This window comes from Fundulus heteroclitus, unplaced genomic scaffold (assembly GCF_011125445.2).
Source record: "Fundulus heteroclitus isolate FHET01 unplaced genomic scaffold, MU-UCD_Fhet_4.1 scaffold_36, whole genome shotgun sequence".
Classification (NCBI taxonomy): Eukaryota; Metazoa; Chordata; class Actinopteri; order Cyprinodontiformes; family Fundulidae; genus Fundulus; species Fundulus heteroclitus.
In genome coordinates this window covers 3,305,026-3,329,851 of record NW_023396770.1, presented here as the reverse complement: position 1 = coordinate 3,329,851, position 24,826 = coordinate 3,305,026, and the positions used below count along the sequence as shown (strand labels likewise).

The 24,826-nt window shown below is 41.9% G+C and overlaps 1 protein-coding gene across 3 annotated transcripts in view; it reads left to right on the top strand.

Moving 5' to 3' along the window:
• LOC110366885 (endothelin-1) overlaps positions 1-24,826 on the top strand; it is a 34,212-nt gene that overhangs the window by 8,072 nt on the left and 1,314 nt on the right. For all 3 annotated transcript variants that reach the window (XM_036130525.1, XM_036130524.1, XM_036130526.1), the window contains 2 exons: positions 14,284-14,458; positions 24,270-24,389. In XM_036130525.1, coding sequence (XP_035986418.1) covers positions 14,284-14,458; positions 24,270-24,389 — 295 coding nt within the window. The remainder of the gene's footprint in view (positions 1-14,283; positions 14,459-24,269; positions 24,390-24,826) is intronic.

Here is a 24,826-nt window from a genome sequence, read left to right as displayed (position 1 = left end):
CGTTGTGGAGAACGTTGGGCCTGCAGCAGAATGTTGTGATTCTGGACGTTCTAGCCGGGTTCTGTTGCTGTTGGACCGGGCGGTGCTGCTTACCCCCTCTGTGCTTCCAGTGCCGAGGCTTCAGACCGTGCCAGGAAGGAGTTTAGCTTGGCCGTCCTGTCGTGTCCCACGTCCAAAGAAACCCGTGTTTGCACAGGTCGTTTTCTTTTTTACGCCAAAGAGCTCGGCTCAACACATTCATTCACACCGATGAACACCAGGAACCGTCTCAGATGTCGCCTAATCTTCTGGACTGTGGACGGATGCTGGTTCCTGCCAGCCCAAACATGGATCAGCAGCCGATCCACCTGTATATATCGCTCAATAACAGGGAGCCAATCAGAGACTTTCATATAAGCGGCACCAGAATCCCAGCAGATCTAAACGGGGTTTCTGCACCGCTGTTAAAGTATCTGAGGGCAATTTAATTCAATTCAATTCAATTCAATTTTATTTATATAGCGCCAATTCATGAAACACATCATCTCAAGACTCTTTCCAAAGTCAGACTCCATCAGATCCTCCAGGTTGGTGAGAAAGTTTCCTCTCTAAGGAAACCCAGCAGGTTGCATCAAGTCTCTCCAAGCAGCATTCACTCCTCCTGAAAGAGCGTAGAGCCACAGTGGACAGTCGTCTGCATTGTTGATGGCTTTGCAGCAATCCCTCATACTGAGCATGCATGAAGCGACAGTGGAGAGGAAAACTCCCCTTTAACAGGGAGGAGAACCTCCAGCAGAACCAGAACCAGGCTCAGTGTGAACGCTCATCTGCCTCCACCCACTGGGGCTTAGAGAAGACAGAGCAGAGACACAGAAAGCTCAGAAGCTCACATTGACCCAGGAGTACTTTCTATGTTAGAGAAGACAGAGCAGAGACACAGAAAGCTCAGAAGCTCACATTGACCCAGGAGTACTTTCTATGGTAGATGGTAATAGAGGATGATCTGTCTCCCCTGATGATGTCACAGCTAACAGAACACCAGACCAGGTGTACCTTCTATGAAGAGAAAAATGACAGAAAACAAAAAGTTAAAAGCTGAAATAACAACAAGCAATGCAGACTGGAGAGCAGTAGGAGAACTCAGCAGAGAGAGAGAAATAGACCCTGATGTCCTCCAGCAGCCTAAGCCTATAGCAGCATAACTATAGAGGTAGCTCAGGGTAACATGAGCCACTCTATTTAAAATAAATCCAAACCTAGAACACAGGAAGCTTTTGCAAAACTTTTTCCACCCAAAATCATCAGCTAGTCAGACACAGAATCAGTTTTATTTGGTGTCTGATAGTTTAGTCAGCTTAAACGGTTGCTGTTTTAAGTGTTTTAGGATCAAATCTATCTGAATTTGCTGACGACCAGAATAAAAGCAATAATGTTAATTCTTATTATTTACTTCATTTTTAAAAGTTTTCATAATTTTCTTCAAAATTTGGTGAGGCAAGGCAAGGCCAATTTATCTATATAGCACATTTCAGTACAAAGACAACGGAAAGTGCTTTACATGATTAAAATATAGGAAAATAAAACAGGTTAAAAGCAAGTAGGAATAAAATGTAGGAATAAAAAAAACATGGGAAAATAGAAACTAAAAGCAAATCTTAAAAGTAGTTGGACTACAAACTTGAACTAATGATGTTTCAGTAAAACGGTTTAACTAGAACAGTCGAAGGCAATCTTAAACAAATGTGTTTGGTGGAATTAACCTGTTAACCCTTTTTGGTTGCTTTAATAAAATAAAACATAAAGCGTCGGGATTTCTTTGTATCGTAATTGATACGTTAGACTAAAAAAATCTATTTTTCTCATGTTTTCTGCATTCTCACATAGAATTTGTATGTTCAGAAGAGGTCTCAGGAATATTTGTTTTAAAAAATGAATAATTTGGAGATATAAGGTTCACCTTTATTTTTCGGGTTCCTTCCACAAGCGTCTCACGATAATTTGCAGGAATTTGGGTCCATTTCCTCAGCAGAACCTGTGGAAACGGGTCAGGCTTGCAGGCCTACTCCTTTTCAGCTTCTGCCCACATTTTCCTCACGGACAATCCACACTGTTGCCTAGCAATGCAGACAGGCTTAGTAACTAGTTATATTTACTCAGTTACATTTACCTGAGTAACTTTTTGAGCAAAATGTACTTTCAGGAGTAGTTTCACTGCACTGTACTTTTTACTTTTACTTGAGTAACATTTCTACCTGCTGTGAGTAACTTCATGAATAAAGAACAAACTTGTTTTAACTAAAAAATGCAGCAGAGAGACAAAGGGCTGGAGTTCATGTTAAAGTGAGACTTCTTATTTGTTCACAAGCTTTATTATGTTAATGTTATTTTCTATTTGCTGGGATTATTGAGCCATTAGGTCAGATGAACGTTCAGTCAACAGTAGATATTGTTACTGGAAGTACTTTGCACTGTTCTAACATACTGTATATACATTAACTGCTGTAAGTATTACTTTCAAGTTTAATGATGGAAAAAAATTACTTAGAAAAGTGTCTTTTGTCTTTAAAAAAACAGAATTTGCATGTAACTTTAAATTTTTGTCTGTCCAATTATATAATTTTTAAATAGTTAATTATCAGCTGTTATGATTAGTTACTCAGTACCCGAGTATCCTTCTTAATGAATACTTTTTACTTTTACTTGAGTCATATTATTACTCAAGTATCGCTGCTCTGGCTAGTTTCTGGCTACTCTTCCTGCTGTGAGTAACTTCATGAATAAAGAATAAACTTGTTTTAACCTTAAATGCACCAGAGAGACAAAAAGCTGGAGTTTATATTAAAGTGAGACCTCCTGTTTGTACACAAGCTTTATTATTTTAATGTTATTTTCTATCTGCTGGGGTTATTGAGACATTAGGAGGTCATATGAACATAAAGTAAACAGTAGATATTGTTACTGGAAGTACTTTACACTGTTCTAACATGCTGTAGATACATTAACTAGTTTAAGTATTACTTTCAAGTTTAATGGTGGAAAAAAATACTTAGAAAGTGTCTTTTGTCTTTAAAAAAACAGAATTTGCACGTAACTTTATATTTTTGCCTGTCCAATTACATAATTTTTAAATAGTTAATCATCAGCTGTTATGATTAGTTACTCAGTACCCGAGTATCCTTCTTAATGAATACTTTTTACTTTTACTTGAGTCATATTATTACTCAAGTGTCGCTATCCTGGCTACTCTACCTGCTGTGAGTAACTTCATGAATAAAGAACAAACTTGTTTTAACCTTAAATGCAGCAGAGAGACAAAAATCTGGAGTTTATATTAAAGTGAGACCTCCTGTTTGTACACAAGCTTTATTATGTTAATGTTATTTTCTATCTGCTGGGGTTATTGAGACATTAGGTCAGATGAACGTTCAGTAAACAGTAGATATTGTTACTGGAAGTACTTTGCACTGTTCTAACATACTGTAGATACATTAACTAGTTTAACTAGTCTAGTATTACTTTCAAGTTTAATGATGGAAGAAAATTACTTAGAAAAGTGTCTTTTGTCTTTAAAAGACCAGAATTTGCACGTAACTTTATATTTTTGCCTGTCCAATTATATAATTTTTAAATAGTTAATCATCAGCTGTTATGATTAGTTACTCAGTACCCGAGTATCCTTCTTACTGAATACTTTTTACTTTTACTTGAGTCATATTATTACTCAAGTGTCGCTATCCTGGCTACTCTACCTGCTGTGAGTAACTTCATGAATAAAGAACAAACTTGTTTTAACCTTAAATGCAGCAGAGAGACAAAAATCTGGAGTTTATATTAAAGTGAGACCTCCTGTTTGTACACAAGCTTTATTATGTTAATGTTATTTTCTATCTGCTGGGGTTATTGAGACATTAGGTCAGATGAACGTTCAGTAAACAGTAGATATTGTTACTGGAAGTACTTTGCACTGTTCTAACATACTGTAGATACATTAACTAGTTTAACTAGTCTAGTATTACTTTCAAGTTTAATGATGGAAGAAAATTACTTAGAAAAGTGTCTTTTGTCTTTAAAAGACCAGAATTTGCACGTAACTTTATATTTTTGCCTGTCCAATTATATAATTTTTAAATAGTTAATCATCAGCTGTTATGATTAGTTACTCAGTACCCGAGTATCCTTCTTACTGAATACTTTTTACTTTTACTTGAGTCATATTATTACTCAAGTGTCGCTATCCTGGCTACTCTACCTGCTGTGAGTAACTTCATGAATAAAGAACAAACTTGTTTTAACCTTAAATGCAGCAGAGAGACAAAAATCTGGAGTTTATATTAAAGTGAGACCTCCTGTTTGTACACAAGCTTTATTATGTTAATGTTATTTTCTATCTGCTGGGGTTATTGAGACATTAGGTCAGATGAACGTTCAGTAAACAGTAGATATTGTTACTGGAAGTACTTTGCACTGTTCTAACATACTGTAGATACATTAACTAGTTTAACTAGTCTAGTATTACTTTCAAGTTTAATGATGGAAGAAAATTACTTAGAAAAGTGTCTTTTGTCTTTAAAAGACCAGAATTTGCACGTAACTTTATATTTTTGCCTGTCCAATTATATAATTTTTAAATAGTTAATCATCAGCTGTTATGATTAGTTACTCAGTACCCGAGTATCCTTCTTACTGAATACTTTTTACTTTTACTTGAGTCATATTATTACTCAGATATCGCTGCTCTGGCCAGTTTTTGGCTACTCTTCCTGCTGTGAGTAACTGCATGAATAAAGAATAAACTTGTTTTAACCTTAAATGCAGCAGAGACAGAAAAACCTGAAGTTCATGTTAAAGTGAGACCTCCTGTTCGTACACAAGCTTTGTTATTTTCTATCTGCTGGGATTATTGAGCCATTAGGAGGTCAGATGAACGTTCAGTAAACAGTAGATATTGTTACTGGAAGTACTTTGCACTGTTCTAACATGCTGTAGATACATTAACTAGTTTAAGTATTACTTTCAGGTTTTATGTTGAAAAAATGGTTTGGAAAAGTTTCTTGTGCCTGAATTTGTTATTTTGTAATCATGTTAGTCTTTGTATATTGTTTTTTCATTTTTTTACTTTAAAATGCCAGAATTTGCACATAACTTTACATTTTTGTCCGTCCGATTACATCATTTTTAATAATTAAATCATCAGCTGTTGTGATTATTTACTCAGTATCTGAGTAGCCTTCGTACTGAATACCTTTTTACTCTTGATTAACTTTTTAACTGACAACTTTTTGCATTTACTTGAGTATTAAATAAGCTGAAGTAGTGCTGCTCTTGCTTTAGTACGGTTTGCAGCTGCTCTAAACCAGTGTGGAGGGACGGTGAAGCCGTTTGGGTCAGTTTACCTGGCTGATGTCACACCTGGGTTGTCCACGCCACATCGGCTGTGGATGCTAAAACGCTAAAACTGAATCAGCAGAGTAAAACTCTGAGTTTCTGCTCACTTGTGCACGCAGGTTGTTGCATCTCCTCGTGTTTTTAAGAGTTGTTTGTTGTGCAGGAGGAGCTGAGTGTTTACAGTGGATGACCTCCAACTCTTTCCTTCTGCAGACCGACGCGGACGCGTTTGCACGGCCTCTTACTCACAAAGCAGGAAGGTTTATGGAACCAGACGAGCAGAGACCACAAAACAGTGAGGGAAATTATAGGAGAGGAAGCGAGGGGGGCCTGAACAGCCGCCAGGAGGGGAGGCAGGAACATCTCAAGTTGTGAAATGGAAAAGAGTTGCGTTGGCATCCGTAAAGCGTGACTCATGGCCTGGAGCGGGGAAACAATAAACTACCAGCTTTCAGCGTGGAGGCTGATGTCACCTTCGCCGTCCTGGACAGCACGCCGCCTCGCGTCCAGATCTCTGCTCAGACTTGTGCACGGAGAGGAAAATGGCGGCATTGTTACAGACGTGGCAGCAGACGCGAATAATATGAGGCTGAATTATTACAGGCGAAGCCCGGCTGTCACAAACATGCGATTTTAAATTGGCCCAAAGCGAGCCTTGGATCAGTAAACGCCGTGCAGTTCGCCTCCCTCTGGCATCCATTAGCAGATCGTGAACGTCCCGGCAAATGTTTGCGGTTTTATTGTTTGAACGTCTTTTCTGCGCTTTTGTTTTTGCTTCGGCAGCAGCGGGAAGCTTCCCCCGAGCCGACGGTGGAAACTGCCTGTGAAACCGCTGATTGATTCACTTGTTTACCGCAGAGTTTGGTCTGCTGGCTGCAGCGGCTCGCAGACTTTAGAAGAAACCCTCACTGGCTTTGACATCAGGCACCACGTCAGGAAGTCACTGGATTCCAGCTTTTTTAGACCCGACGGCTCTGCCTTCAGGTCTGAAGGCCTCCAGACGTGACCGAGGACGTGTTCGGACTCAGAGACCTCCGTCCTCGCTCTCCCAGGAGGACCACCTACTGACCTGGCAGGACAGCGGGTTACAGAAACATGTTTTTGTCTTTCACCAGACTGAATTACTTGGTGAGGATGAAACGACGACGACAGCCGAGGGGCACGGACGTCTGCAGGCGATGAGCTGATGAGCAAAGGCACCTGCAGACTGGACTGACGTTAGTTTCATTAGAGACTCTGTGGTTGAGGTGAAACAGTGCAGCAGCTCAGAGCAGGAGGGAGGTCTGATGTTCTCCACTGCAAAAACAGAACTGGAAATAAGTAAAATGTTCTTAAAATTTGAGTATTTGTCCTTGATTTGAGCAGGTAAATGAGATGATTTGCCAATGGAATAAGATTTTTGCACTTAAAATAGGAACAATTCATCTTATTTCAAGTGCAGGATGTCTCATTATCTTATTTTAGGGGTCAAAATACTCATTCCATTGGCAGATAATCGTATTTACTTGGTCAAATCAAGGATAAATACACTAACTTGAACATTTGACCTATTTTTAGACCCGTTTTTGCAGTGTCCAGGTCTCCGGACTCAAAATCAGGACTCTCACTGCAAAAACAGAACTAAAAATAAGTAAAATGTTCGTGAAATTAGTGTATTTGTCCTTGATTCGAGCAGGTAAATAAGACTATTTGCAAATGGAATAAGATTTTTCCACTTAAAGTAGGAATAATTCATCTTATTTCAAGTGCAGGATGTCTAATTATCTTATTTTAGGGGTAAAGATCCTCATTCCACTAGCAGATAATCTTATTTACTGGCTCAAATCAAGGACATAGATCAACTTTGAGAACATTTTACTTGTTTTTAGATCAGTTTGCAGTGCTGGCGAAGGTTTTCACCAGGATTCAGACTCTTTTCCCACTAATCCATCTTAATGCCTGATTCTTTCACCCTCAGCATATTGCTTCTCTTACTTATGGAAAATAACATTTAGTGCTTCAAGAAACCAATGCAGTTTATTTCCAAGCAGTCCTACGTCACCTATTTCCCTTTGTTTTCTCCGTTTTTACTGCTTTAATCAACAAAACCTCATGTTGTCTGGTTTGAGAACCTGAAGGTGATGAACTCTGTTGATTAGCGCTGGTTATGAAGGGCGGATGAAGATTACGAGGAGGAGAACCTGGAAACAGGCAGAACCAGAACTCATCAGAGGGGCTCTGGTACGGCGTGACGTTTGTGTCGTCTCTCAGTGAGACCGGTGATGATGGCACAAACGTCACGCCGTACTCTTCAGCCTGGGTGTGCACATGGATCCACCAGGAGGAGCTGAACCTGTTGCCTCTTGACCCAGATCTCATATAAGAGGAGGATGACGGATGGATGGTTTGCTGTTGAGAAAATATTTCACCAATTACCGCGTCTCAGCCGTCTGGGGCTGCTTTTCATTCCTCGCCGTTCTGTGTGTGGCTCCACTTCAGCTTCAGGACTCCTGTTGGCGTCTAACAAAAACCAAATGCTTTCAAGCCGACGGGTCCAGGGCATGAAAGTCCTCTGGAGCTTTGTAGAGAGGTTTTAAGGTAACGGGAGAACGTGTTGCTTGTTCTTGAATTCTCCGTTTCAAATAGAGGAGATTCATCAAAAGAAAGAAAAACCTCAGGATGTGTTTTTTTCCTCTTGTGCTTAAACTTTCCCAGGAATCCCGGCATCTAAATCTACTCTGAATATGAAACATTGGGCTGTCTTCATTGTATACACTGCAAAAACGGAACTAAAAATAAGTAAAATTACTGTATCCGTTGTTGATTTGAGCAGGTAGATAAGATAATATGCCAATGGAATAAGATTTTTGCACTTAAAATAGGAACAATTCATCTCCGTCATCTTATTTCAAGTGCAGGATGTCTAATTATCTTATTTTAGGGGTAAAAATACTCATTCCATTGGCAGATAATATTATTTACCTGATCACATCTAGGGCAAAAACACAAATTTTAAGAAGATTTTACTTATTTTTAGATCCGTTTTTGCAGTGTAGTTGAGATATGAACTATTTTTTCAAAGCAATATGACCCCTTTTTTTTTTTTAAAGTAAAAGTTTAAAGCCACTAAAAATGAAAACATGCTAAGGTTTAAAGAGGCCGTTAAATTAGGAAGAAACAGATCTATTTGTGTTGAATTGCACAAAGCTGAAACAAATTAGTCAACTGTATCGTCCCACAAAGTCATTAAAAAACATTTAAAAAAAACAACATTTCAAAAGCATTTAAAAAACAGCCTTTCCTCTGAAGCAAGTGATGAAGTTCTTGTTCTGATAATTGCATTTTTACTGAGGCATGAAACAATCATTTTTGCAATAGTGGAACACCAGTCGGTATAAAAGTCTGTCCAATGCTGAAATAACAAAGCGTTAGAAGGTACACACACACTTATCTGTTGCATGTAAACATTAAAATCAGGCTGACACAAAAATAAAGCCAACATGGAACAAGAATGCTGAAAAATCAACATTTGCAAGAGAACAGATGTGATAATGACTATTAATGTTTACTGTGTCTGCACTTTTCTTTTCCTGCAGTCTGTATGTACCACTTTGCACAGGTAGTTAAAGCACCTCTCCGCCCCCTAAGCACACACACAGGTAAACACAAAAACTCCCCGCTACAGATTTAATTTCCTACAGTATTTCCCAGGAGATAAAAACAAACCACAGCTGCACATGAAGCTCTTCCTCTGAAGTCTTCCTCCACCAAACAATGGGAGCCACTGGTTGAAATGGGCATCAATGAAAAGCAGAGAAACTGGCGGCCATTTTGGCTCAACGGTGTCAGGGTTAACAGAAAGTGAATTCATGAACTTCCAGCCGGACCCTTAAAAAGTTTTAGTAATGAAAATTGTTTGCGTATGTCAGTCAAACCAACGTGTGAACGCCGTCTTCTATTCGCCCGACGAGTAAAATCTTTCCGTCTGTGGAAAGTTAGTGATTTCTTTTACTTTTGTACCAGATGGCAACAACAACAACAGCAGCAGGTTTCATACACTGCAAAAAGGGAACTAGAATTGAGTGAAATTATCTTGAAATCAGTGTATTTTTCCTTGATTAGAGCAGGTAAATAAGACTATTTGCCAGTGGAATGAGATTTATGCACCTAAAATAATTCATCTCCATCATCTTATTTCAAGTGCAGGATGTCTGATTATCTTATTTTAGGGTTAAAAATATTCATTCCATTGGCAAATAATCTTATGTAGCGCCTCAAATCACAGAAAAATACACTCATTTCAAGAGATTTGTACTTACTTTTAGTTCCCTTTTTGCAGTGTATGCATGGTTGGATCATATAATTTCTGGCCGATTTATGACAATAATCTTTTAACCTTGCCTGTTTTTGCTTGTTTCAATGTTTGAATAAAAGGTTACTTTACCAAGATGATAGAATAAATGAGAAGACACTCAGTAAATAACCAATGCACCAAAAAATGTCTCAATTTCCTCAAAAGAAAGAGAAAACTTTTCTAAATATGGAATAAGAATTTTGCACATAAAATAGGAACAATTCATCTCCATCGTCTTATTTCAAGTGCAGGATGTCTAATTATCTTATTTTTGGGGTCAAAATACTCATTCCATTGGCAGATAATATCATTTACCTGCTCAAATCAAGGATAAATACACTAACTTAAAAAATATTTACTTATTTTTAGATCCGTTTTTGCAGTGCAGACGTTCTGATGTAGTTAGTATGCATGACTGTCTTCCAGCAGTACTGTTGCACTGACCATCCAGGACGTCTACCTGAGACTAAATGGGAGAACACTCGTCCTTTCACGTATTTCTTGTGACCGTTATCTTTAATAATCTGCAAAACTGGTTAAAAAATACCTCAAATTCTGGGATTGAAACCCGTGAGCTGCTTGTCTAACCCTGCATGAATAAACCAACGCGTCTGCAGGCAGGAAATTGAGCCAGGGTGTGCTCTGTGTGCTTTCGGACACACGATGACCGTGGCTAAAAGGCGTGACGTCTCCCGTCAGCGCGGCCTCTAGCCCAACGCCGAGGCGAACCCGACAACCGTCTCCACACCTCGGGTGTCCAAACTGTGACCAATCTGGAAGCTGATTTCCACAAACTCTCGCCGCATGGCTCCAGGTTTTAATCCAGCAGGAAGCTTATCTGTGAAATCGACCCGGGAGGTCAGGCTCACACCCGCAGCTTGTAGTCGCACGTTTTCAGGGATCCTCAGCAGCTTATTTTTCTCACACAAGCACATTCTTGTGGATATTTTTATGTTTCGTCATATCAAAATAGACGAAATGGGGATAAACTCCGGGCTCTGGTTGATAAAACAAACTCAAAGCGGTGAAAACATTAAACAGACATCTTGTTAGCGGGACTTTGCTGCATCGCTCGTCATTCCTTCATTATCTGCTGAGCTGTGGTGGATGGTGGATGAACGGCCGACAGACGCTACAGAAGCCGGGCCAGACGAGACCCAAAGGTGTCGTTATTTACTAAGAAACAGACAAATATCCTGCGCTGGTTAGATTCCTGCTTCATCTGACCGGTGGATCTTGGATGGAACTTGATGACGGCTCCCATTCGGCTGCTTTTTCTGGACGTCTTCGGTCGTGTTTTTCCAGAAACTCCTTTCTTACAGCTACTGCTGGAACAGAGAAGACGAAGAAGGATATTATTTTTCTGACAGAAATATGTCGGTTTACCCGAAGACGTGTGAACGAAGGAAGGTTTGTGTTGGACAAACGCTGCACAGTGAAGAACCGACAAAGTGCTGCCTGATTTAAATGCTGCGTCAGCCATTTTTAGTATCGTCTGCACACTTACGCAACCGTGCGAATGATATTTTGATGGCTGAGCCGATTCTAAATGTATTCATCTTGATCTGATATGTACCTGGTACTTTATCAGGAGGGTGCACACCTTTAGGAGCCTTTCATAACAGCTCGGACCTGTTCTGTCTAACGAATCTGCGTAAAGCCGGGCGTACAGTGTACGATGTTTTCAATCGTACTCAGCTGCAGCTCAAATTGTACGATAAAACCTCAGCGTTTAAAGTTCACAGCTCTCCATATCTGTTCTGTACGGCCCGACGCTCTGATGAGACCTGACTGCTCACACTGTACGTCTAAAACGTCAGACTCAACGCCGTAGAGAGATGGCGCTACTCGGACTCATCTACCCGGAAGCCAAACGTAAACAGTAGAAGAAGAAAAAGTGTGGATGCTCTCTGTTAAATGTGAGGCTCACTAGAATAAAACGCTGCCTTGGTAATTCTGCCAGTTGCTCCTCCGTAGTTTGACTCCATGTCACACGTACCGCCGCCATGCTTCTCTCCACTCCTGTGTTTTCGTCTGAGAAGAAGAAGAAGAAGAAGAACTCCCTTGTTTGCACATGCTCAGTGTGGAGGTCGGGTGAAATCGGCTCGTAGCTCTGCTTCACCAGCAGGAGGCGCTCTCCATCACCTCAGGAGGGCCCACTGGATGTCAGACATGTTTGATTTTCATCCGACCGTCTGATTCCTGATGGGGAGGAGGTGGTGAGGCTGATCGCCCCTCGTTACCCTCTGGATACGACACATCATGCAGCTGAAACTCGGCCTGATCCAAAAAGTTCTCGCACAACTGAAGAATCGACCCAAAAAGGGCAAAAAAAATCTTACATTGTACGCCCGGCAGCAAGTGGACGACTCTTCGTGAAACAGACCTCGCTTTCAGTCAGAAATATCGAGATGCTTCGGTTTCCCAAGACATTACTCTTCTCCTGAGGACGCCGTTAGCAGCGCCCGCGTTAGCAGCGTCGCCGTTAGCAGCGCCCGCGTTAGCAGCGCCCGCGCTAGCAGCGTTGCCGTTGAACACTTGCAGGAACTAAATGTGACGTTTCAAGCCTTCAGGGTGCTGGACTTTTGGAAAACGTTGGATGAATGTGAACACACGAGTCCCGGATGTCCTAAAATCTTCCAGTTTTAATCTTTATGGACAGATATCCGTGGCTCTTAACAACCACCTCTGCTTTCTTTTGCTCCAGGTTTAAAGCTCATTTTGGTCATTTTTGACGTTGGTGAAAGGCCATTGAATGTTACTTAAATAAAAACAACAACCAAAGTGCTAAATGCCAATGTACCCCAGGAGGTTTTGTGTCTCAGTCGCCAAAATAACAGCTTTACATGAACAACAACCTCGGATATTTGATTCCCCAGGACAGAGCCGCATAACGAGCAGATCTGCAGTGTTTCTGGTGAGCAGAGGCGTTATTTTGAACCCATCTGTAACTCCCGTAAAAACCCTCCTTAAACATTCCCGTGTGCACAGTGAGCGACATGAAAGCCGATCTGTGGGCTCCCTCTGCTTTACTGGCCCTGAGCGCTGGTTTTAACATGTTTTTATGTGCCAGTGTGTGTTCAGGTGTAGACACGGCGCTGCAGCGCTGTATTTTGGTTCATGCTGTGGTCTGTGTGCAGTTTACTGGCGTGAGGCCGGCTTTCGGGACAGAAACTACCGGAAGAGGGTGTCAGGCAGGAAGCAAGGCCTGATTGCAGAAAATATTTTGCATCCTAGATTCTGTTTCTGAAGTTTATTCAGTGATTTCTTCCTTTGTTGTACTGAGAGCTGAACTAAAGTTTTGCTCCTGCATCTCTGTTTGAAGCTGTTGGTGCTCAGACTGTAGTTTGTCACCTTGCAAAAGATATTCATCGGAAGCAACAGGCTTCATTGTATTTCATCAAGGTTACAGATGAAAGTAGAGGATAATAATGAAGCGGAGGGAAAATGGTGTCTGGGTTTTAGTCACATGCTCTGCAAATCTGACCTTCATGGAGGAGTGGCAAGAAAAAAAAGTCCTGCAGGAGACATGGTGGTAAGTCCTGACCCAGTGCTCCATGGAAGATGCCAGATGACAGCAGCATGATCGCTCTACACAGATCTGTCTCATATCAGTCAATAAACGGGCAACCAGTCATGAATGTAAATGCACTGAATGGACTGAATGGTAAAGGTATAGCCACGTAATATGCTAATTAAAAAAAGACCAAAAACCGTTTGATCGTGATAAAATAAGGTTACATACACCAGCCATAGAGGGTTATGCTCCTGGGCAGGATTAACAGATATAAACAGATGTGGCGCCATCTAGTGGCAGTATCCCTGAAGTACCATAATGCTGGTTTTTCATAATTAATAAATCAAGATTTAATAATGCCAGACTGAGCCTGACTCTCTGCAACGCCTCGCAGTAAATATGCAGCTCGCCATGATTGAAGACCAACGTTATTAATTAAATAAAACGATCTACAGCAACTTTAAGAACATTTACTCCCGTCAGTCAACTCTGCGTCACATCTGAGCCTCGGCAGGTTTAGCTTCCGCTTCAGTGAACACCAACGTTCAGACTGGATTACCAGAGACATTTCAGGCTTTTTTCCTCCTGGAATAATTTTTTTTTCACTGAATCTTGGACCTTTCTTCATTGTTTCGCTGGGAGAAGCTAATAGCCGTTAGCCACTTCCTTGTTTTAACCCCTGCTGCACATGCGCAGTACGTACTTTTATTAATATCGTAAATAAACATAAAAGGCTTTATTTACTAACAAACTGAGCATAAACACGAAAATAACAACTAATACACCAGCAGGACGTGATAATCTTTCATAAAACTGTGTATGCAACGCCAGTGAGCTACTGACACAGCTACTGACGTGTACATGCTGCCACCGCTGTGTTCAACTATGGGAACGATGTGTCCAGGGTGTTAGTTTTCCACCACACACAGAGAAATGCAAAAAGTTAAATTAGCTCTGTGACTTCTGAAGAACATAAAATCTAAACGTGACGATCGTTCCGTTTCAACACTACAGAACTGGTGTTTAATAGTTCGCATGTAATCACTTTCTTTCCTCTGTGTGTCTCCAGCATCTGTCATGAGCCCCGTGGCGGAGGAGGGTCCCGTGGCGAAGGAGGAGGGGCCCCTCGCGCTGCTCGCCCACGAGGCCCACCGGCGGGAAAAGCGCTGCTCCTGCGAGAATCAGAAAGACAAGGAGTGCATTTTCTTCTGCCACATCGGCATCGTGTGGGTCAACACCCCCAGGTGAGTTAAACATCGACAGGCTGATGGAGCGCCGTGACGCTCAAGTAAAGCAGAGACGAGCAGCAATCAGCAGGAGCTGGGGGGGGGGGTAAGTTGTTCAAACAGCAGCGGCTGTCCAGAACGTCCAGACCCCACAGCTCCTCGTCGCTGTGGAACCTCTCCGTCTTTTAGGTCGTTACATTTACGGCTGGGTTGGACCACAGCAGTAAAGTTTAACTGATAAAAATCTGACTAGTCCTCCAGGGTCACGCGGTGATACGTTTAATTTCAGTTAAGCGTTTTATAAATGTTGTACCAGGATGAATCCACGTAATTTAAAGGATTGGAGACAATTTTTTGATGGAGGACCCTCTAGTGAGGCTTTAAAGATGAAATTTATGAAACAACAAACAATGTCCACCCAAACAGAGCAATTAAAACTACTAATCCGTTAATTAACTCCTGGGTAAGTTGGTGAAGATTCTCAGTCATCCAGGTCATGGTCATTCCAAAAAAAAGTAAAAAAACAAAGCAACTGGACTAGTTTTCGTAGTTCAAGATGTTTGGGCAGTGGTATAAAGCTTGGTACTCATCATTACTCCAGACTTTTTGAATTTAGAAAGCTTCCTGGAGAGGAAGCGAAACGTCTTAAACTACGAAAACAAGTCCAGTTGCTTTGTTTTTTACTTTTTTTGGAATGACTCCTGGGTAATACCGTGGAACCAGAACGCACTGAGAACGCTCGTCAAAGACGTTTTCAAGACGATTTTTCTCCCACACATCCTTTCCATAGATTTAACGTCAGATTGAAGTCATTTCACCAACCGAGTCGTTCTTCTCTGACACCAGCTGACAGTTTTCACGGCTTTAGATGTTTGTCCAGAATGTCCTGCCGTGTCTCTCAGTTCTCCCTTCCTGCCAGAACCATGCGCTGAATGACGTCCCGTCCTCCAAACATCTCTAGAAGCCAATCTGACACCCAAAGAGCTCAGATATGCTCTCCTGGGAACATGCTATGCTATGAGAAAGCTTTTTAAAGGCCATCGGCTTAGATTGAACCAGAACTGCTTTCTAAATACTGTTCAGTTCAGCTGCTTTTGTTTGGCTTTAATGAGTAATTTGTCTTAATTCCTCTCTGTGTGTGATTTAGTTGGGATGTTAACTAGTTGGGATTTAGTTGGGATGTTAGTTGGGATCTAGTGTGAATTTCATGTCAACGAACTTACAGAAAACGACGTTGACGCGTTGAGACCCTCGTTTCTCTGCTGGGTTTCTGTGCAGACGTCGGTTTTTCAGTAAATATCTGGTCCACATGGTTGCCAGCAGGCTGATCCTGTCGCCTCATGGAGTTTGGTTAGACATCTGAGTCTCTGAGTTTTAGTCTGAAATCATTGATTTAACCGTCTTTGGTTTAAAATGTGTTTCCTTTTTGTGTCCTCAACACGTTATCTTTTCACTCACATGTGCTACATATGTGCAAGAATGGCACGATATTCAGAAAACATCTCGTCTTTTCAGACATTTTGCTCGTTTCCTTCCTATCCTTCATCATTAAGACCTCACTGATTTCTGCCACTAAGCTCTTGGTCAGGTTTGGTCCCCAAGGACAATAAAAGTTCATCCAGCTGATAAAACGTGTGATCTGTAAGCATTTAAAACACACACATGACATATCCTAGCATTGTGATTGACTGCTATGACATATTGGACCATTTTTCACAGACTATAAACGCTTAACGTCGTCCCACCGGTGTCCCAGTCTCAAAGCGAACTCTTCCAGCCCCCCATAGGTTTTTAGAGGTTTACCACCAGGCTCGTTGTTGACAACCTTAAAGTACTTTTATGAAACCACTACAGGATGATCCTTTGGAGAATAATTAACTTTTACTAGATTGGAAAAGGCCTTTAAACCCTTCCCATATTTAACAGCAGCGACTGTTTCATCCTTAAAATCATTGCTGACGTCTTCACACCTAATGGCAATTAGGAGACACCAATTAACCTAATTGTCCTGTTTTTAGGTTAATTGGTGTTTTAGGTTAACTCCGGCTTGGGGGAAGCCGCCTGCGCACCAGGAGAAAATACAAACTCCAGACGGGTTCGAACCTCGGACCAGTCCTACCAACTGGGCCCCCGGGCAGCAAGGATGACTCTTTGGTTGTGTCCTCATGACTTTAGGGATTAAAGGCCCTCAAATTGGGGTCCTCGGAACCCCGGGGGGGCCGAGAACCACGGGTTGGGGGTCCATGAAACACGTTGTCGGGCCTGAGGAGGCGCCGGTGACGATGGGTCACACTGCAAAAACGGAACTAGAAATAAGTAAAATTTTCTTAAAATTTGTGTATTTGTCCTTGATTTGAGTAGGAAAAGAAGATGATTTGCCAATGGAATAAGATTTTTGCACTTAAAATAGGAACAATTCATCTCTATCATCTTATTTCAAGTGCAGGATGTCTAATTATCTTATTTTAGGGGTCAAAATACTCATTCCATTGGCAGATAATCTTTTTTACCTGCTCAAATCAAGGATAAGTACACTAACTTTAATGACATTTTACTTATTTTTAGATCCGTTTTTGCAGTGCAGGGTTGAGCTGAGTAACACGAGAATATTTAACTCCGTCCACTTCATCAAGTAAAAGCCAAATCCACTAAAATAAGGAAGTATGACAACAGTTACATGGAGAATGAGGAAATAATCTCCACCAAATCTCTAATTTTAGTTATATTTATATATATTTTTAAAACATACATAATTCCTAAAGTATTTAGCAGCACAAAAGGCAGTTTTACCGCTGCTAGGGGGTTTGAGAACCCCTGGGTTACGTGACACATTCCCCTGAAGTTCAGAATCACAGAGTGAATTTTAGGTTTAAACCTAAAGAAGCCAAAAATATCAGCGACGCGGCGTTAGGTCCGTGCGGACGTGTTTTTTAATTGCCTGGTTTTAAGTAGGAAGCGGGAACACAACTCCGGTCACAATCGGCGCCAATTATCTGCATTTTAGTCCAGTGTGCACAAGCGATGAGTGAGCAGTTAGCTGCGGCGGGGGTAATAAGAAGGGAGGAGGGTAATTTCTGTCGTGTTTCCTGAAAAACCTCAAGAGTTCCAGGCTGTTATGGTCAGACGCTTATTTAGTCTGCTCGTTTTTACAGATCTCTTCCCAGAATGCTCTCACTGTTAGTTCGTTGGACTTTAATAGAGAATGAAGACGTGGACGGTGAAACCTGTGAGGAATGTCTCCTTCATACATTAATGCACCGTTTTCTTTTAAATGTGCCTCGTCTGTTCCGTCAGAAGGAGTCAGGGTAACGTCTGAAGATCAGGAGCTCGTTTGCAGCTCCACCGGAGGCCTTTACAGTCACACTTGAAATTAATTAAGCTGAGGTCGGGTTAAAAAAAGGGGGCCTGACCAAAATAGCTTCCAGGGAGGATCCAAAAGTGTCTCAGATTGTTAGTTTGGTCTAAACTTGGCAGTGTGGTTAGAGGAGATCTTCCTGCCCTATCCATAAAAAGCTTTTACACAGCAGCGCTAAACGCTGCGGTCTCACGGGGAGACCTTTTTCCTCTCTAATCGCTCCGGTAAAAACATCCATTGCTTTTTTTTTTTTTTTATCCAATTTCAAACTTTCCTCCCCAGACTGGATTCATGTATCAGTTCTCAGTTCTTGGTACCAGCCAGCATACCTGATTGAGACCACCGGAGGAGGCACGCAGAGTAAACCCACATGGGAAACACGAGCTCCGCTGTGTGAAAATATCTAAATTATAACATTCCAACATTGCTTTCAAACATAGATCTAAAGCGAGGTATGCGTTTGTGTTCAGCCATGTTTTCTCTGACGCCTCTAAGCAAAATCCAGGGTAACCAGCTGACTTTTCAGTCCAGGAAGCGTTAATCAGGATCAGCCATGGTGACTCTGGAGGAGCTGTAGAACTCTGTATCAGCAGAGGATGGATGGATGGATGGATGGATGGATGGATGGATGGATGGATGGATGGATGGAGGGACATGTGGGTGGATGGATGGATGGATGGATGGATGGATGGATGGATGGATGGAGGGACATGTGGGTGGACGGATGGATGGATGGATGGGTGGATGGATGGATGGATGGATGGATGGAGGGACATGTGGGTGGATGGATGGATGGATGGATGGATGGATGGATGATGGATGGATGGATGGATAAACGGATGGATAAACGGATGGATGAATGGATGGATGGATGGATGGATGGATGGATGGATGGACGGATGGATGGATGGATGGATGACTGTCTTCTACCGTTTATTTAAATCTATTAAATATAACTGCTTATATATCGGTTTATGGTCAGTCTGATACGTCAGAAATGCTAATAACAGTTAATTATCTATTGGGTTAGTTTCTCAGCAACTGCTGCTGTTGATTTTAAAAAGTGAAACTATTAAAACTTTGAACCAAGTAAAATAAAAATAAAAAACTGTCTGACCCCTGACTCTCTGCTGGACCGATTTTCTTTTTTTTATTATTTGATTGCTAAAAGTAAAAATATCCAGAGAAGCACTGGGCAGGACGTGTTTAGCCTTTGGTCTCCTGCAGTTTTCCACTCAAACATGAGAAAAAAAAAAAAACTGCCAGAGGAAACGCTTAGAAGCGTCAAACAAACGATGAAATCAGCGCCTCCAGCCGTCCAACACGACTCACAGGACAGCAGAGACGATGAAACTCCACCAAACTGGCTTCATTTAACATCTGGACCCCAGAGAACGTTTGTCTGGCAGCCGCCCGTCTGATCTGCTTTTGATGCTCTCAGCCTCAGTTTCTCTGCTCTGCACATTGAAAAATGTCGTATTTTCAGGTAAAACCGACTCTGTGTGAGAGTCAGCAGCTGTTGCCAACAGAGGCTGGAGCGTTTGGTTAGAATAAACTAAGAACTGCGTCTTCTTTGGGAGCTTTTAATGATTTATTTAGAGCTTTTCTTGTCCAGGGTGGAGCAGCTGTTCCACACACAACTGCATCAACGTCTAAGTAGAAGAATTAAAGGCAGCGGCCTGAATTTGGGTGGGATGTTCTCTGAGTTATGGAGATGGAAAGTCTCTGTTTTCACTTTATCTTTATCAGAATTGAAGATTTCAAACAACAAAACATTTCAGTGCCAGACAGCAATAATAAAAACACAAATGATTTTGTGCTTTGACGGTAAAAAAAAAAAAAAAAAAGCTATCAAAACCAAAAAAAGTCTCTTTGTTTTTGTAAAAGTTATGGTTTCAAACAGCTGCAGCCCGGCCCGATTATTGCCAGACACCCAGAATCAAAAAATGCAGAAAGCGGCGTCCTTGATGTCATTCTGGGGCCGCTCTGGTGTCATGAAGTCATTAAAGGCTCAGCTGCACCTCTATAGATGAGACTTTTCACTTCATTTAATTTCAGTTCACATAGAAATATAAAAAAAATACACAGTAACAAAAAAGTAGCACCTTAGGCCAAGTTTATACAGTTTATCTGCAAAATTAGTTGATATTCTGCATCAATTTCTTCTCTTTATGGACATTTCTGGGTTGTTTTAATGTGTTGTGGGAAAAACTGACACCTAGTGGCCGGATGCTGTTACTACACAGTTAAAAAAAAATCAAGATTCGCTACAGGAGGAACAGTTTTAGCCACTTTATACAATTTAAAAGGATATATGCCTCTACTTTATGACGTTTGGCTCTTGAGGGCCGGATAAACTACCTTGACGGGCCAGATTTGGCCCGCGGGCCTCGAGTTTGACATTCTGGGTCTTTTCCAGGTTCTCTTTCCTGTGGGACCGCTCGTTTCAGCCGCTTCTATCCTGGATCTGGTTCTTTCGGTTCTGATCCAGACCTCAGGACCATAGCAGAAGGTCAGAACGCAGACGGATCTGTAAATCGAGAGCTTTGCTACCCCAACAGCTATTTGAAAAAACGCGTATTTAGTCCGGTTACCTTTATCTGATCTCAGCGTTTTGTTGATGACAACAAAGGCAGAGGGAATAAATCTGGAAGGGGGGAATACTTTCTCGTATTACTGTGTATTCAATATGCAAAATATAAAAAATCCAAAATAGATTGAAACTTGTTCCAGTTTTCTAGCAGAAATCCAGAGTAGAGATGAATGTGAGCTTTAGGTTTGGCCTGTAGATGCTGCGATGCGCTGCAGCCAGGAGGCCGTGGAGGTCGGATCAGGCGGCGGCGGCGCGGTAGCTGCCACACGCTTCTGTGAAAGCAGAGAAAATGTTGGAAACCCGTCTTTGGGCTGTTTGAAGTTTTCTGGCAACACTACCTGGATGAGAACCGGGCTCTGCTGCCTCAGAGCCATTACTCAGCGAGCTGCGGTTCAACAGTTCAGGTCGCCCAGATTTATTCGTCCCTGTAACCCCAGGAAGGAGCCCTCTGACACCCGGGGACGGGCGGAAGGTGGAGGCAGCAGCTGGGAGGTCAACAAGCCGCTGAGAGGCGAAATAAATGATATTGTAGGAACGGGGGAGACGGAGGAGGAAGGCCAGGAGATGAAAAGGGTGCTGTGTTATCTCCAGCTGTGCTGTGGAAACGAGATCCAGATGTGCTGCCGATAACGCAGGCGTTCGACGCTTCCACGTCTGAATTTGGTCCAAAAGCGCTTCATTTCGCTGCAGCTCTGGTTTAATTCGCCGTAACGTCTCAGTTTAAACCGGACCTGCTCAGTTCCTGCTGCCGTGGCGTTAATCTGGCGCTAACCTGATCAGCAGATCCAGCGTCTGAGCAACAGATCACAGCAGCCGTGTTTGTGGCTTTTATTAAACTTTGGCTCGCAGGAGGATAATCGCAGCTCATTTGATGGATTTCTGGGAAATCTTTTCCAAACCGTCCACTTTGTTGGTATTTTTGTGTGTGTTTGAGTTTATTTTGACTTCGGGTTTATTTGTCCTGTGCAGTAAAAACTGTTTTTTTACTGAAACCTTCACAAAGATTACAAAAACAAAAAAGCCTCATAAAGCTCACACTTTATAAGCGTTTGCAGCAGGGTTCATAAATCTAATCACCGGTTGGTTCACGGGTTAATTTCAGGAAATTATCATGTGTGTAAAAAGAAAATAAATCTAAAGCTGAATGCAAGAATGTTACACTTTGTAACAGGTTTACTGAGATAAGAACAAAAATCAAGGCTTTAGGAAGTGAGATAAAAGGAATCCCAAGGCAATTACTAGTTAAGATTTAGATTCTGTCCAAATCTTTTAATTTAAATCAAAATGTCGACTAAGCAAAAGCATTTTTAGAAAATAATCTTCCCTTAAGAAGCTTCATGACGGGATGTTTGGAGAGCCTGCTTTATTTTTCACTCCAGCAGCAAACTTGAGGTATTTTATGTTGGTCTGTCTATAATCTGCAGCCAAGAGGCTCGTGGTAACTCTGGAGGATGTGCAGATGTCCACAGCTCAGGTGGTGGCATCTGAAAAGACAAGAAAAGAGGTGATGTGAAGACGGATGTGAAGAACAGTTTGCTTTAAAGCAGGTTTACTCTTTCAGTTGTTGTTGGATGAGTTTTTAGATTCCCTTGTTAATCCCAGCGTCTGTCACGTGAGGCGTTTCCCTCCACTGGTGGTCCTCAGGGCTGCCTTCTCGCTCCCCTTATTATATAGAGTAATTAAACAGGGGGACAGATTTTCACGTTTGCAGACGACACAGTTATCGTCGGTGGGGATGCACGGATATGAAACTTTAGGATGACATCGATATCCAATATTATTATTGCTGTTATGTCCGTTAACCGATATTTACCGATGTACACACACATTTATGTTTCTGTCATGATCAACTTTTACACAGTTTTTGTACCAACTGAAAACTATTCTAACAGAATTTTGGAATGTGGGTTATAGTCTAGACTTACACGCTGCTTTTCGTATGTCTTCTTTTGACAACGTGAAAAACGGCCACACTGCTGACATTGCATCTCTGTTTCATTTAATAAACCCACAATCCTGGCTGTGATACATTACTGTCAATGTCACATGATCCAAAAACAAACAAAAAAGCCGGAGCAACCCCCTGAAACACAGGCACAAAGTTCAACTAGATGGAAATAAACATCGGTTCTTAATATCGGCCCAGTTTTACTAATCAGACCGTTACTGATACGTTAAAAAATGACTGACATCAGCCAATACCAATGTTAAAGCCAATATATCATGCATCCCTAATCGTCGGCCTTTGTCAGGGACAGGAAGACTCTGATGGTCAGTTGGTGGTGGAGGAGTTTATTGTGTGGTGAGACAATTCCTGCTAAAAACTGAACGTCACTAAAACCAGAGGTTAAACCTGCAGATCTCATTGAATGGCAGCCAGTGGAGCAGGTTGAGGGTTATTAATACCTGGGGAAAAGCTGCCATTTATAGACATTTCTGATAAGGTCAATAAACAAACTTCTCATCCTGGTTCTGGTCCCAATCCACTAGTTGACTGAACATTTTAGACTTCTCGCTCCGTCAGGTCGCCAAACCAGGTACCGAGGTGGCTTTTAGGTCATATTTATATTTCTTCTTCTTTAAATGTATGTTTATAGTTTGCAGTTATGTGCAGCACTTTGTTTCAGCTGTGGTGATTTAAAGCGTTTGATAAATAAAGTCAAAGTCCAAACTTTTTTGGTATGGTTACAAACGTCCCACATCCAACCTGACTGGGTTTGGACTACTTTGAAAAATAAAATGGCTGAAAATTTAAGTGACCAGATATGTGAGTCTGACAGAAAGACAAACTCAGAAAGACTTTAAATAACTCCTACAGACCTGTGACTCAGGGGTGGAAAGTTGGAAACTTTCAGAAAGTCATAAAGTTTCCTCTCTAAGGAAACCCAGCAGGTTGCATCAAGTCTCTCCAAGCAGCATTCACTCCTCCTGAAAGAGCGTAGAGCCACAGTGGACAGTCGTCTGCATTGTTGATGGCTTTGCAGCAATCCCTCATACTGAGCATGCATGAAGCGACAGTGGAGAGGAAAACTCCCCTTTAACAGGGAGGAGAACCTCCAGCAGAACCAGAACCAGGCTCAGTGTGAACGCTCATCTGCCTCCACCCACTGGGGCTTAGAGAAGACAGAGCAGAGACACAGAAAGCACAGAAGCTCACATTGACCCAGGAGTACTTTCTATGTTAGAGAAGACAGAGCAGAGACACAGAAAGCTCAGAAGCTCACATTGACCCAGGAGTACTTTCTATGTTAGATGGTAATAGAGGATGATCTGCCTCCCCTGATGATGTCACAGCTAACAGAACACCAGACCAGGTGTACCTTCTATGAAGAGATAAATGACAGAGAACAAAAAGTTAAAAGCTAAAAAAAAAAAAAACTATGCAGATTGGAGAGCAGTAGGAGAACTCAGCAGAGAGAGAGAAATAGACCCTGATGTCCTCCAGCAGCCTAAGCCTATAGCAGCATAACTATAGAGGTAGCTCAGGGTAACATGAGCCACTCTGACTAGAAGCTTTGTCAAAAAGGAAAGTTTTAAGATTAGTCTTAAAAGTAGACGGGGTGTCTGCCTCACGGACCAAAACTGGGAGTTGGTTCCACAGGAGAGGAGCCTGATAGCTAAACGATCTGCCTCCCATTCTACTTTTAGAGACTCTAGGAACCACCAGCAGACCTGCAGTCTGAGAGCGAAGTGCTCTGTTAGGAACATACGGGGTAATCAGAGCTCTGATATATGATGGAGCTTGATTATTAAGGGCTTTATACGCGGAGAACCAAAGCCGTTCTTTGGTTAGGAACTGGTCTCTCCAGCAGCATTTTCTTTTCTTTTACATTAGAAAACCAATGTTTTCAATACGAACGTCTGAACTTTGTGTCTTCCAGCCAGTTGGTGCCGTACGGCTTCGGGTCGGTGCGCCTCCGGAGGGAGCTGCAGCGCTGCTTCTGCGCCGACCCTCAGGACACCGAGTGTTTCAGCTTCTGCTCCAAGCACACGCAAACATTGTGAGTGAACACGCGCACATACGTGTTGATTTAAGCGTGCCTTGAGACAGGAGGGAAGCCCCAGGGCCCGGTGGTGGTGCCCCTGCCCCCCTCTGCTGCTGCTCCAACACTTTAACCAGACTTATGGCACAGCTCTGGACACAGATAAACACATTTCAACAAGATTTTTGCACTTGAAATGAGCTCAAGTGTAAAAAATCTTGAGCTCACCTACACCAGAGCTGTTTCAGAGCTCATCATAGCACTGAAGCAGCTCTGGTGAAGGTCACTAATGATATTCTCATGGCCTCAGATAATGGACTTGTGTCTATACTTGTCCTGTTAGATCTCAGTGCTGCATTTGATACAGTTGATCACAATATTCTCCTACAAAGACTTGAGCATACTGTAGGGATTAAGGGGAAAGCATTAGGCTGGTTTAAATCTTATCTGTTGGA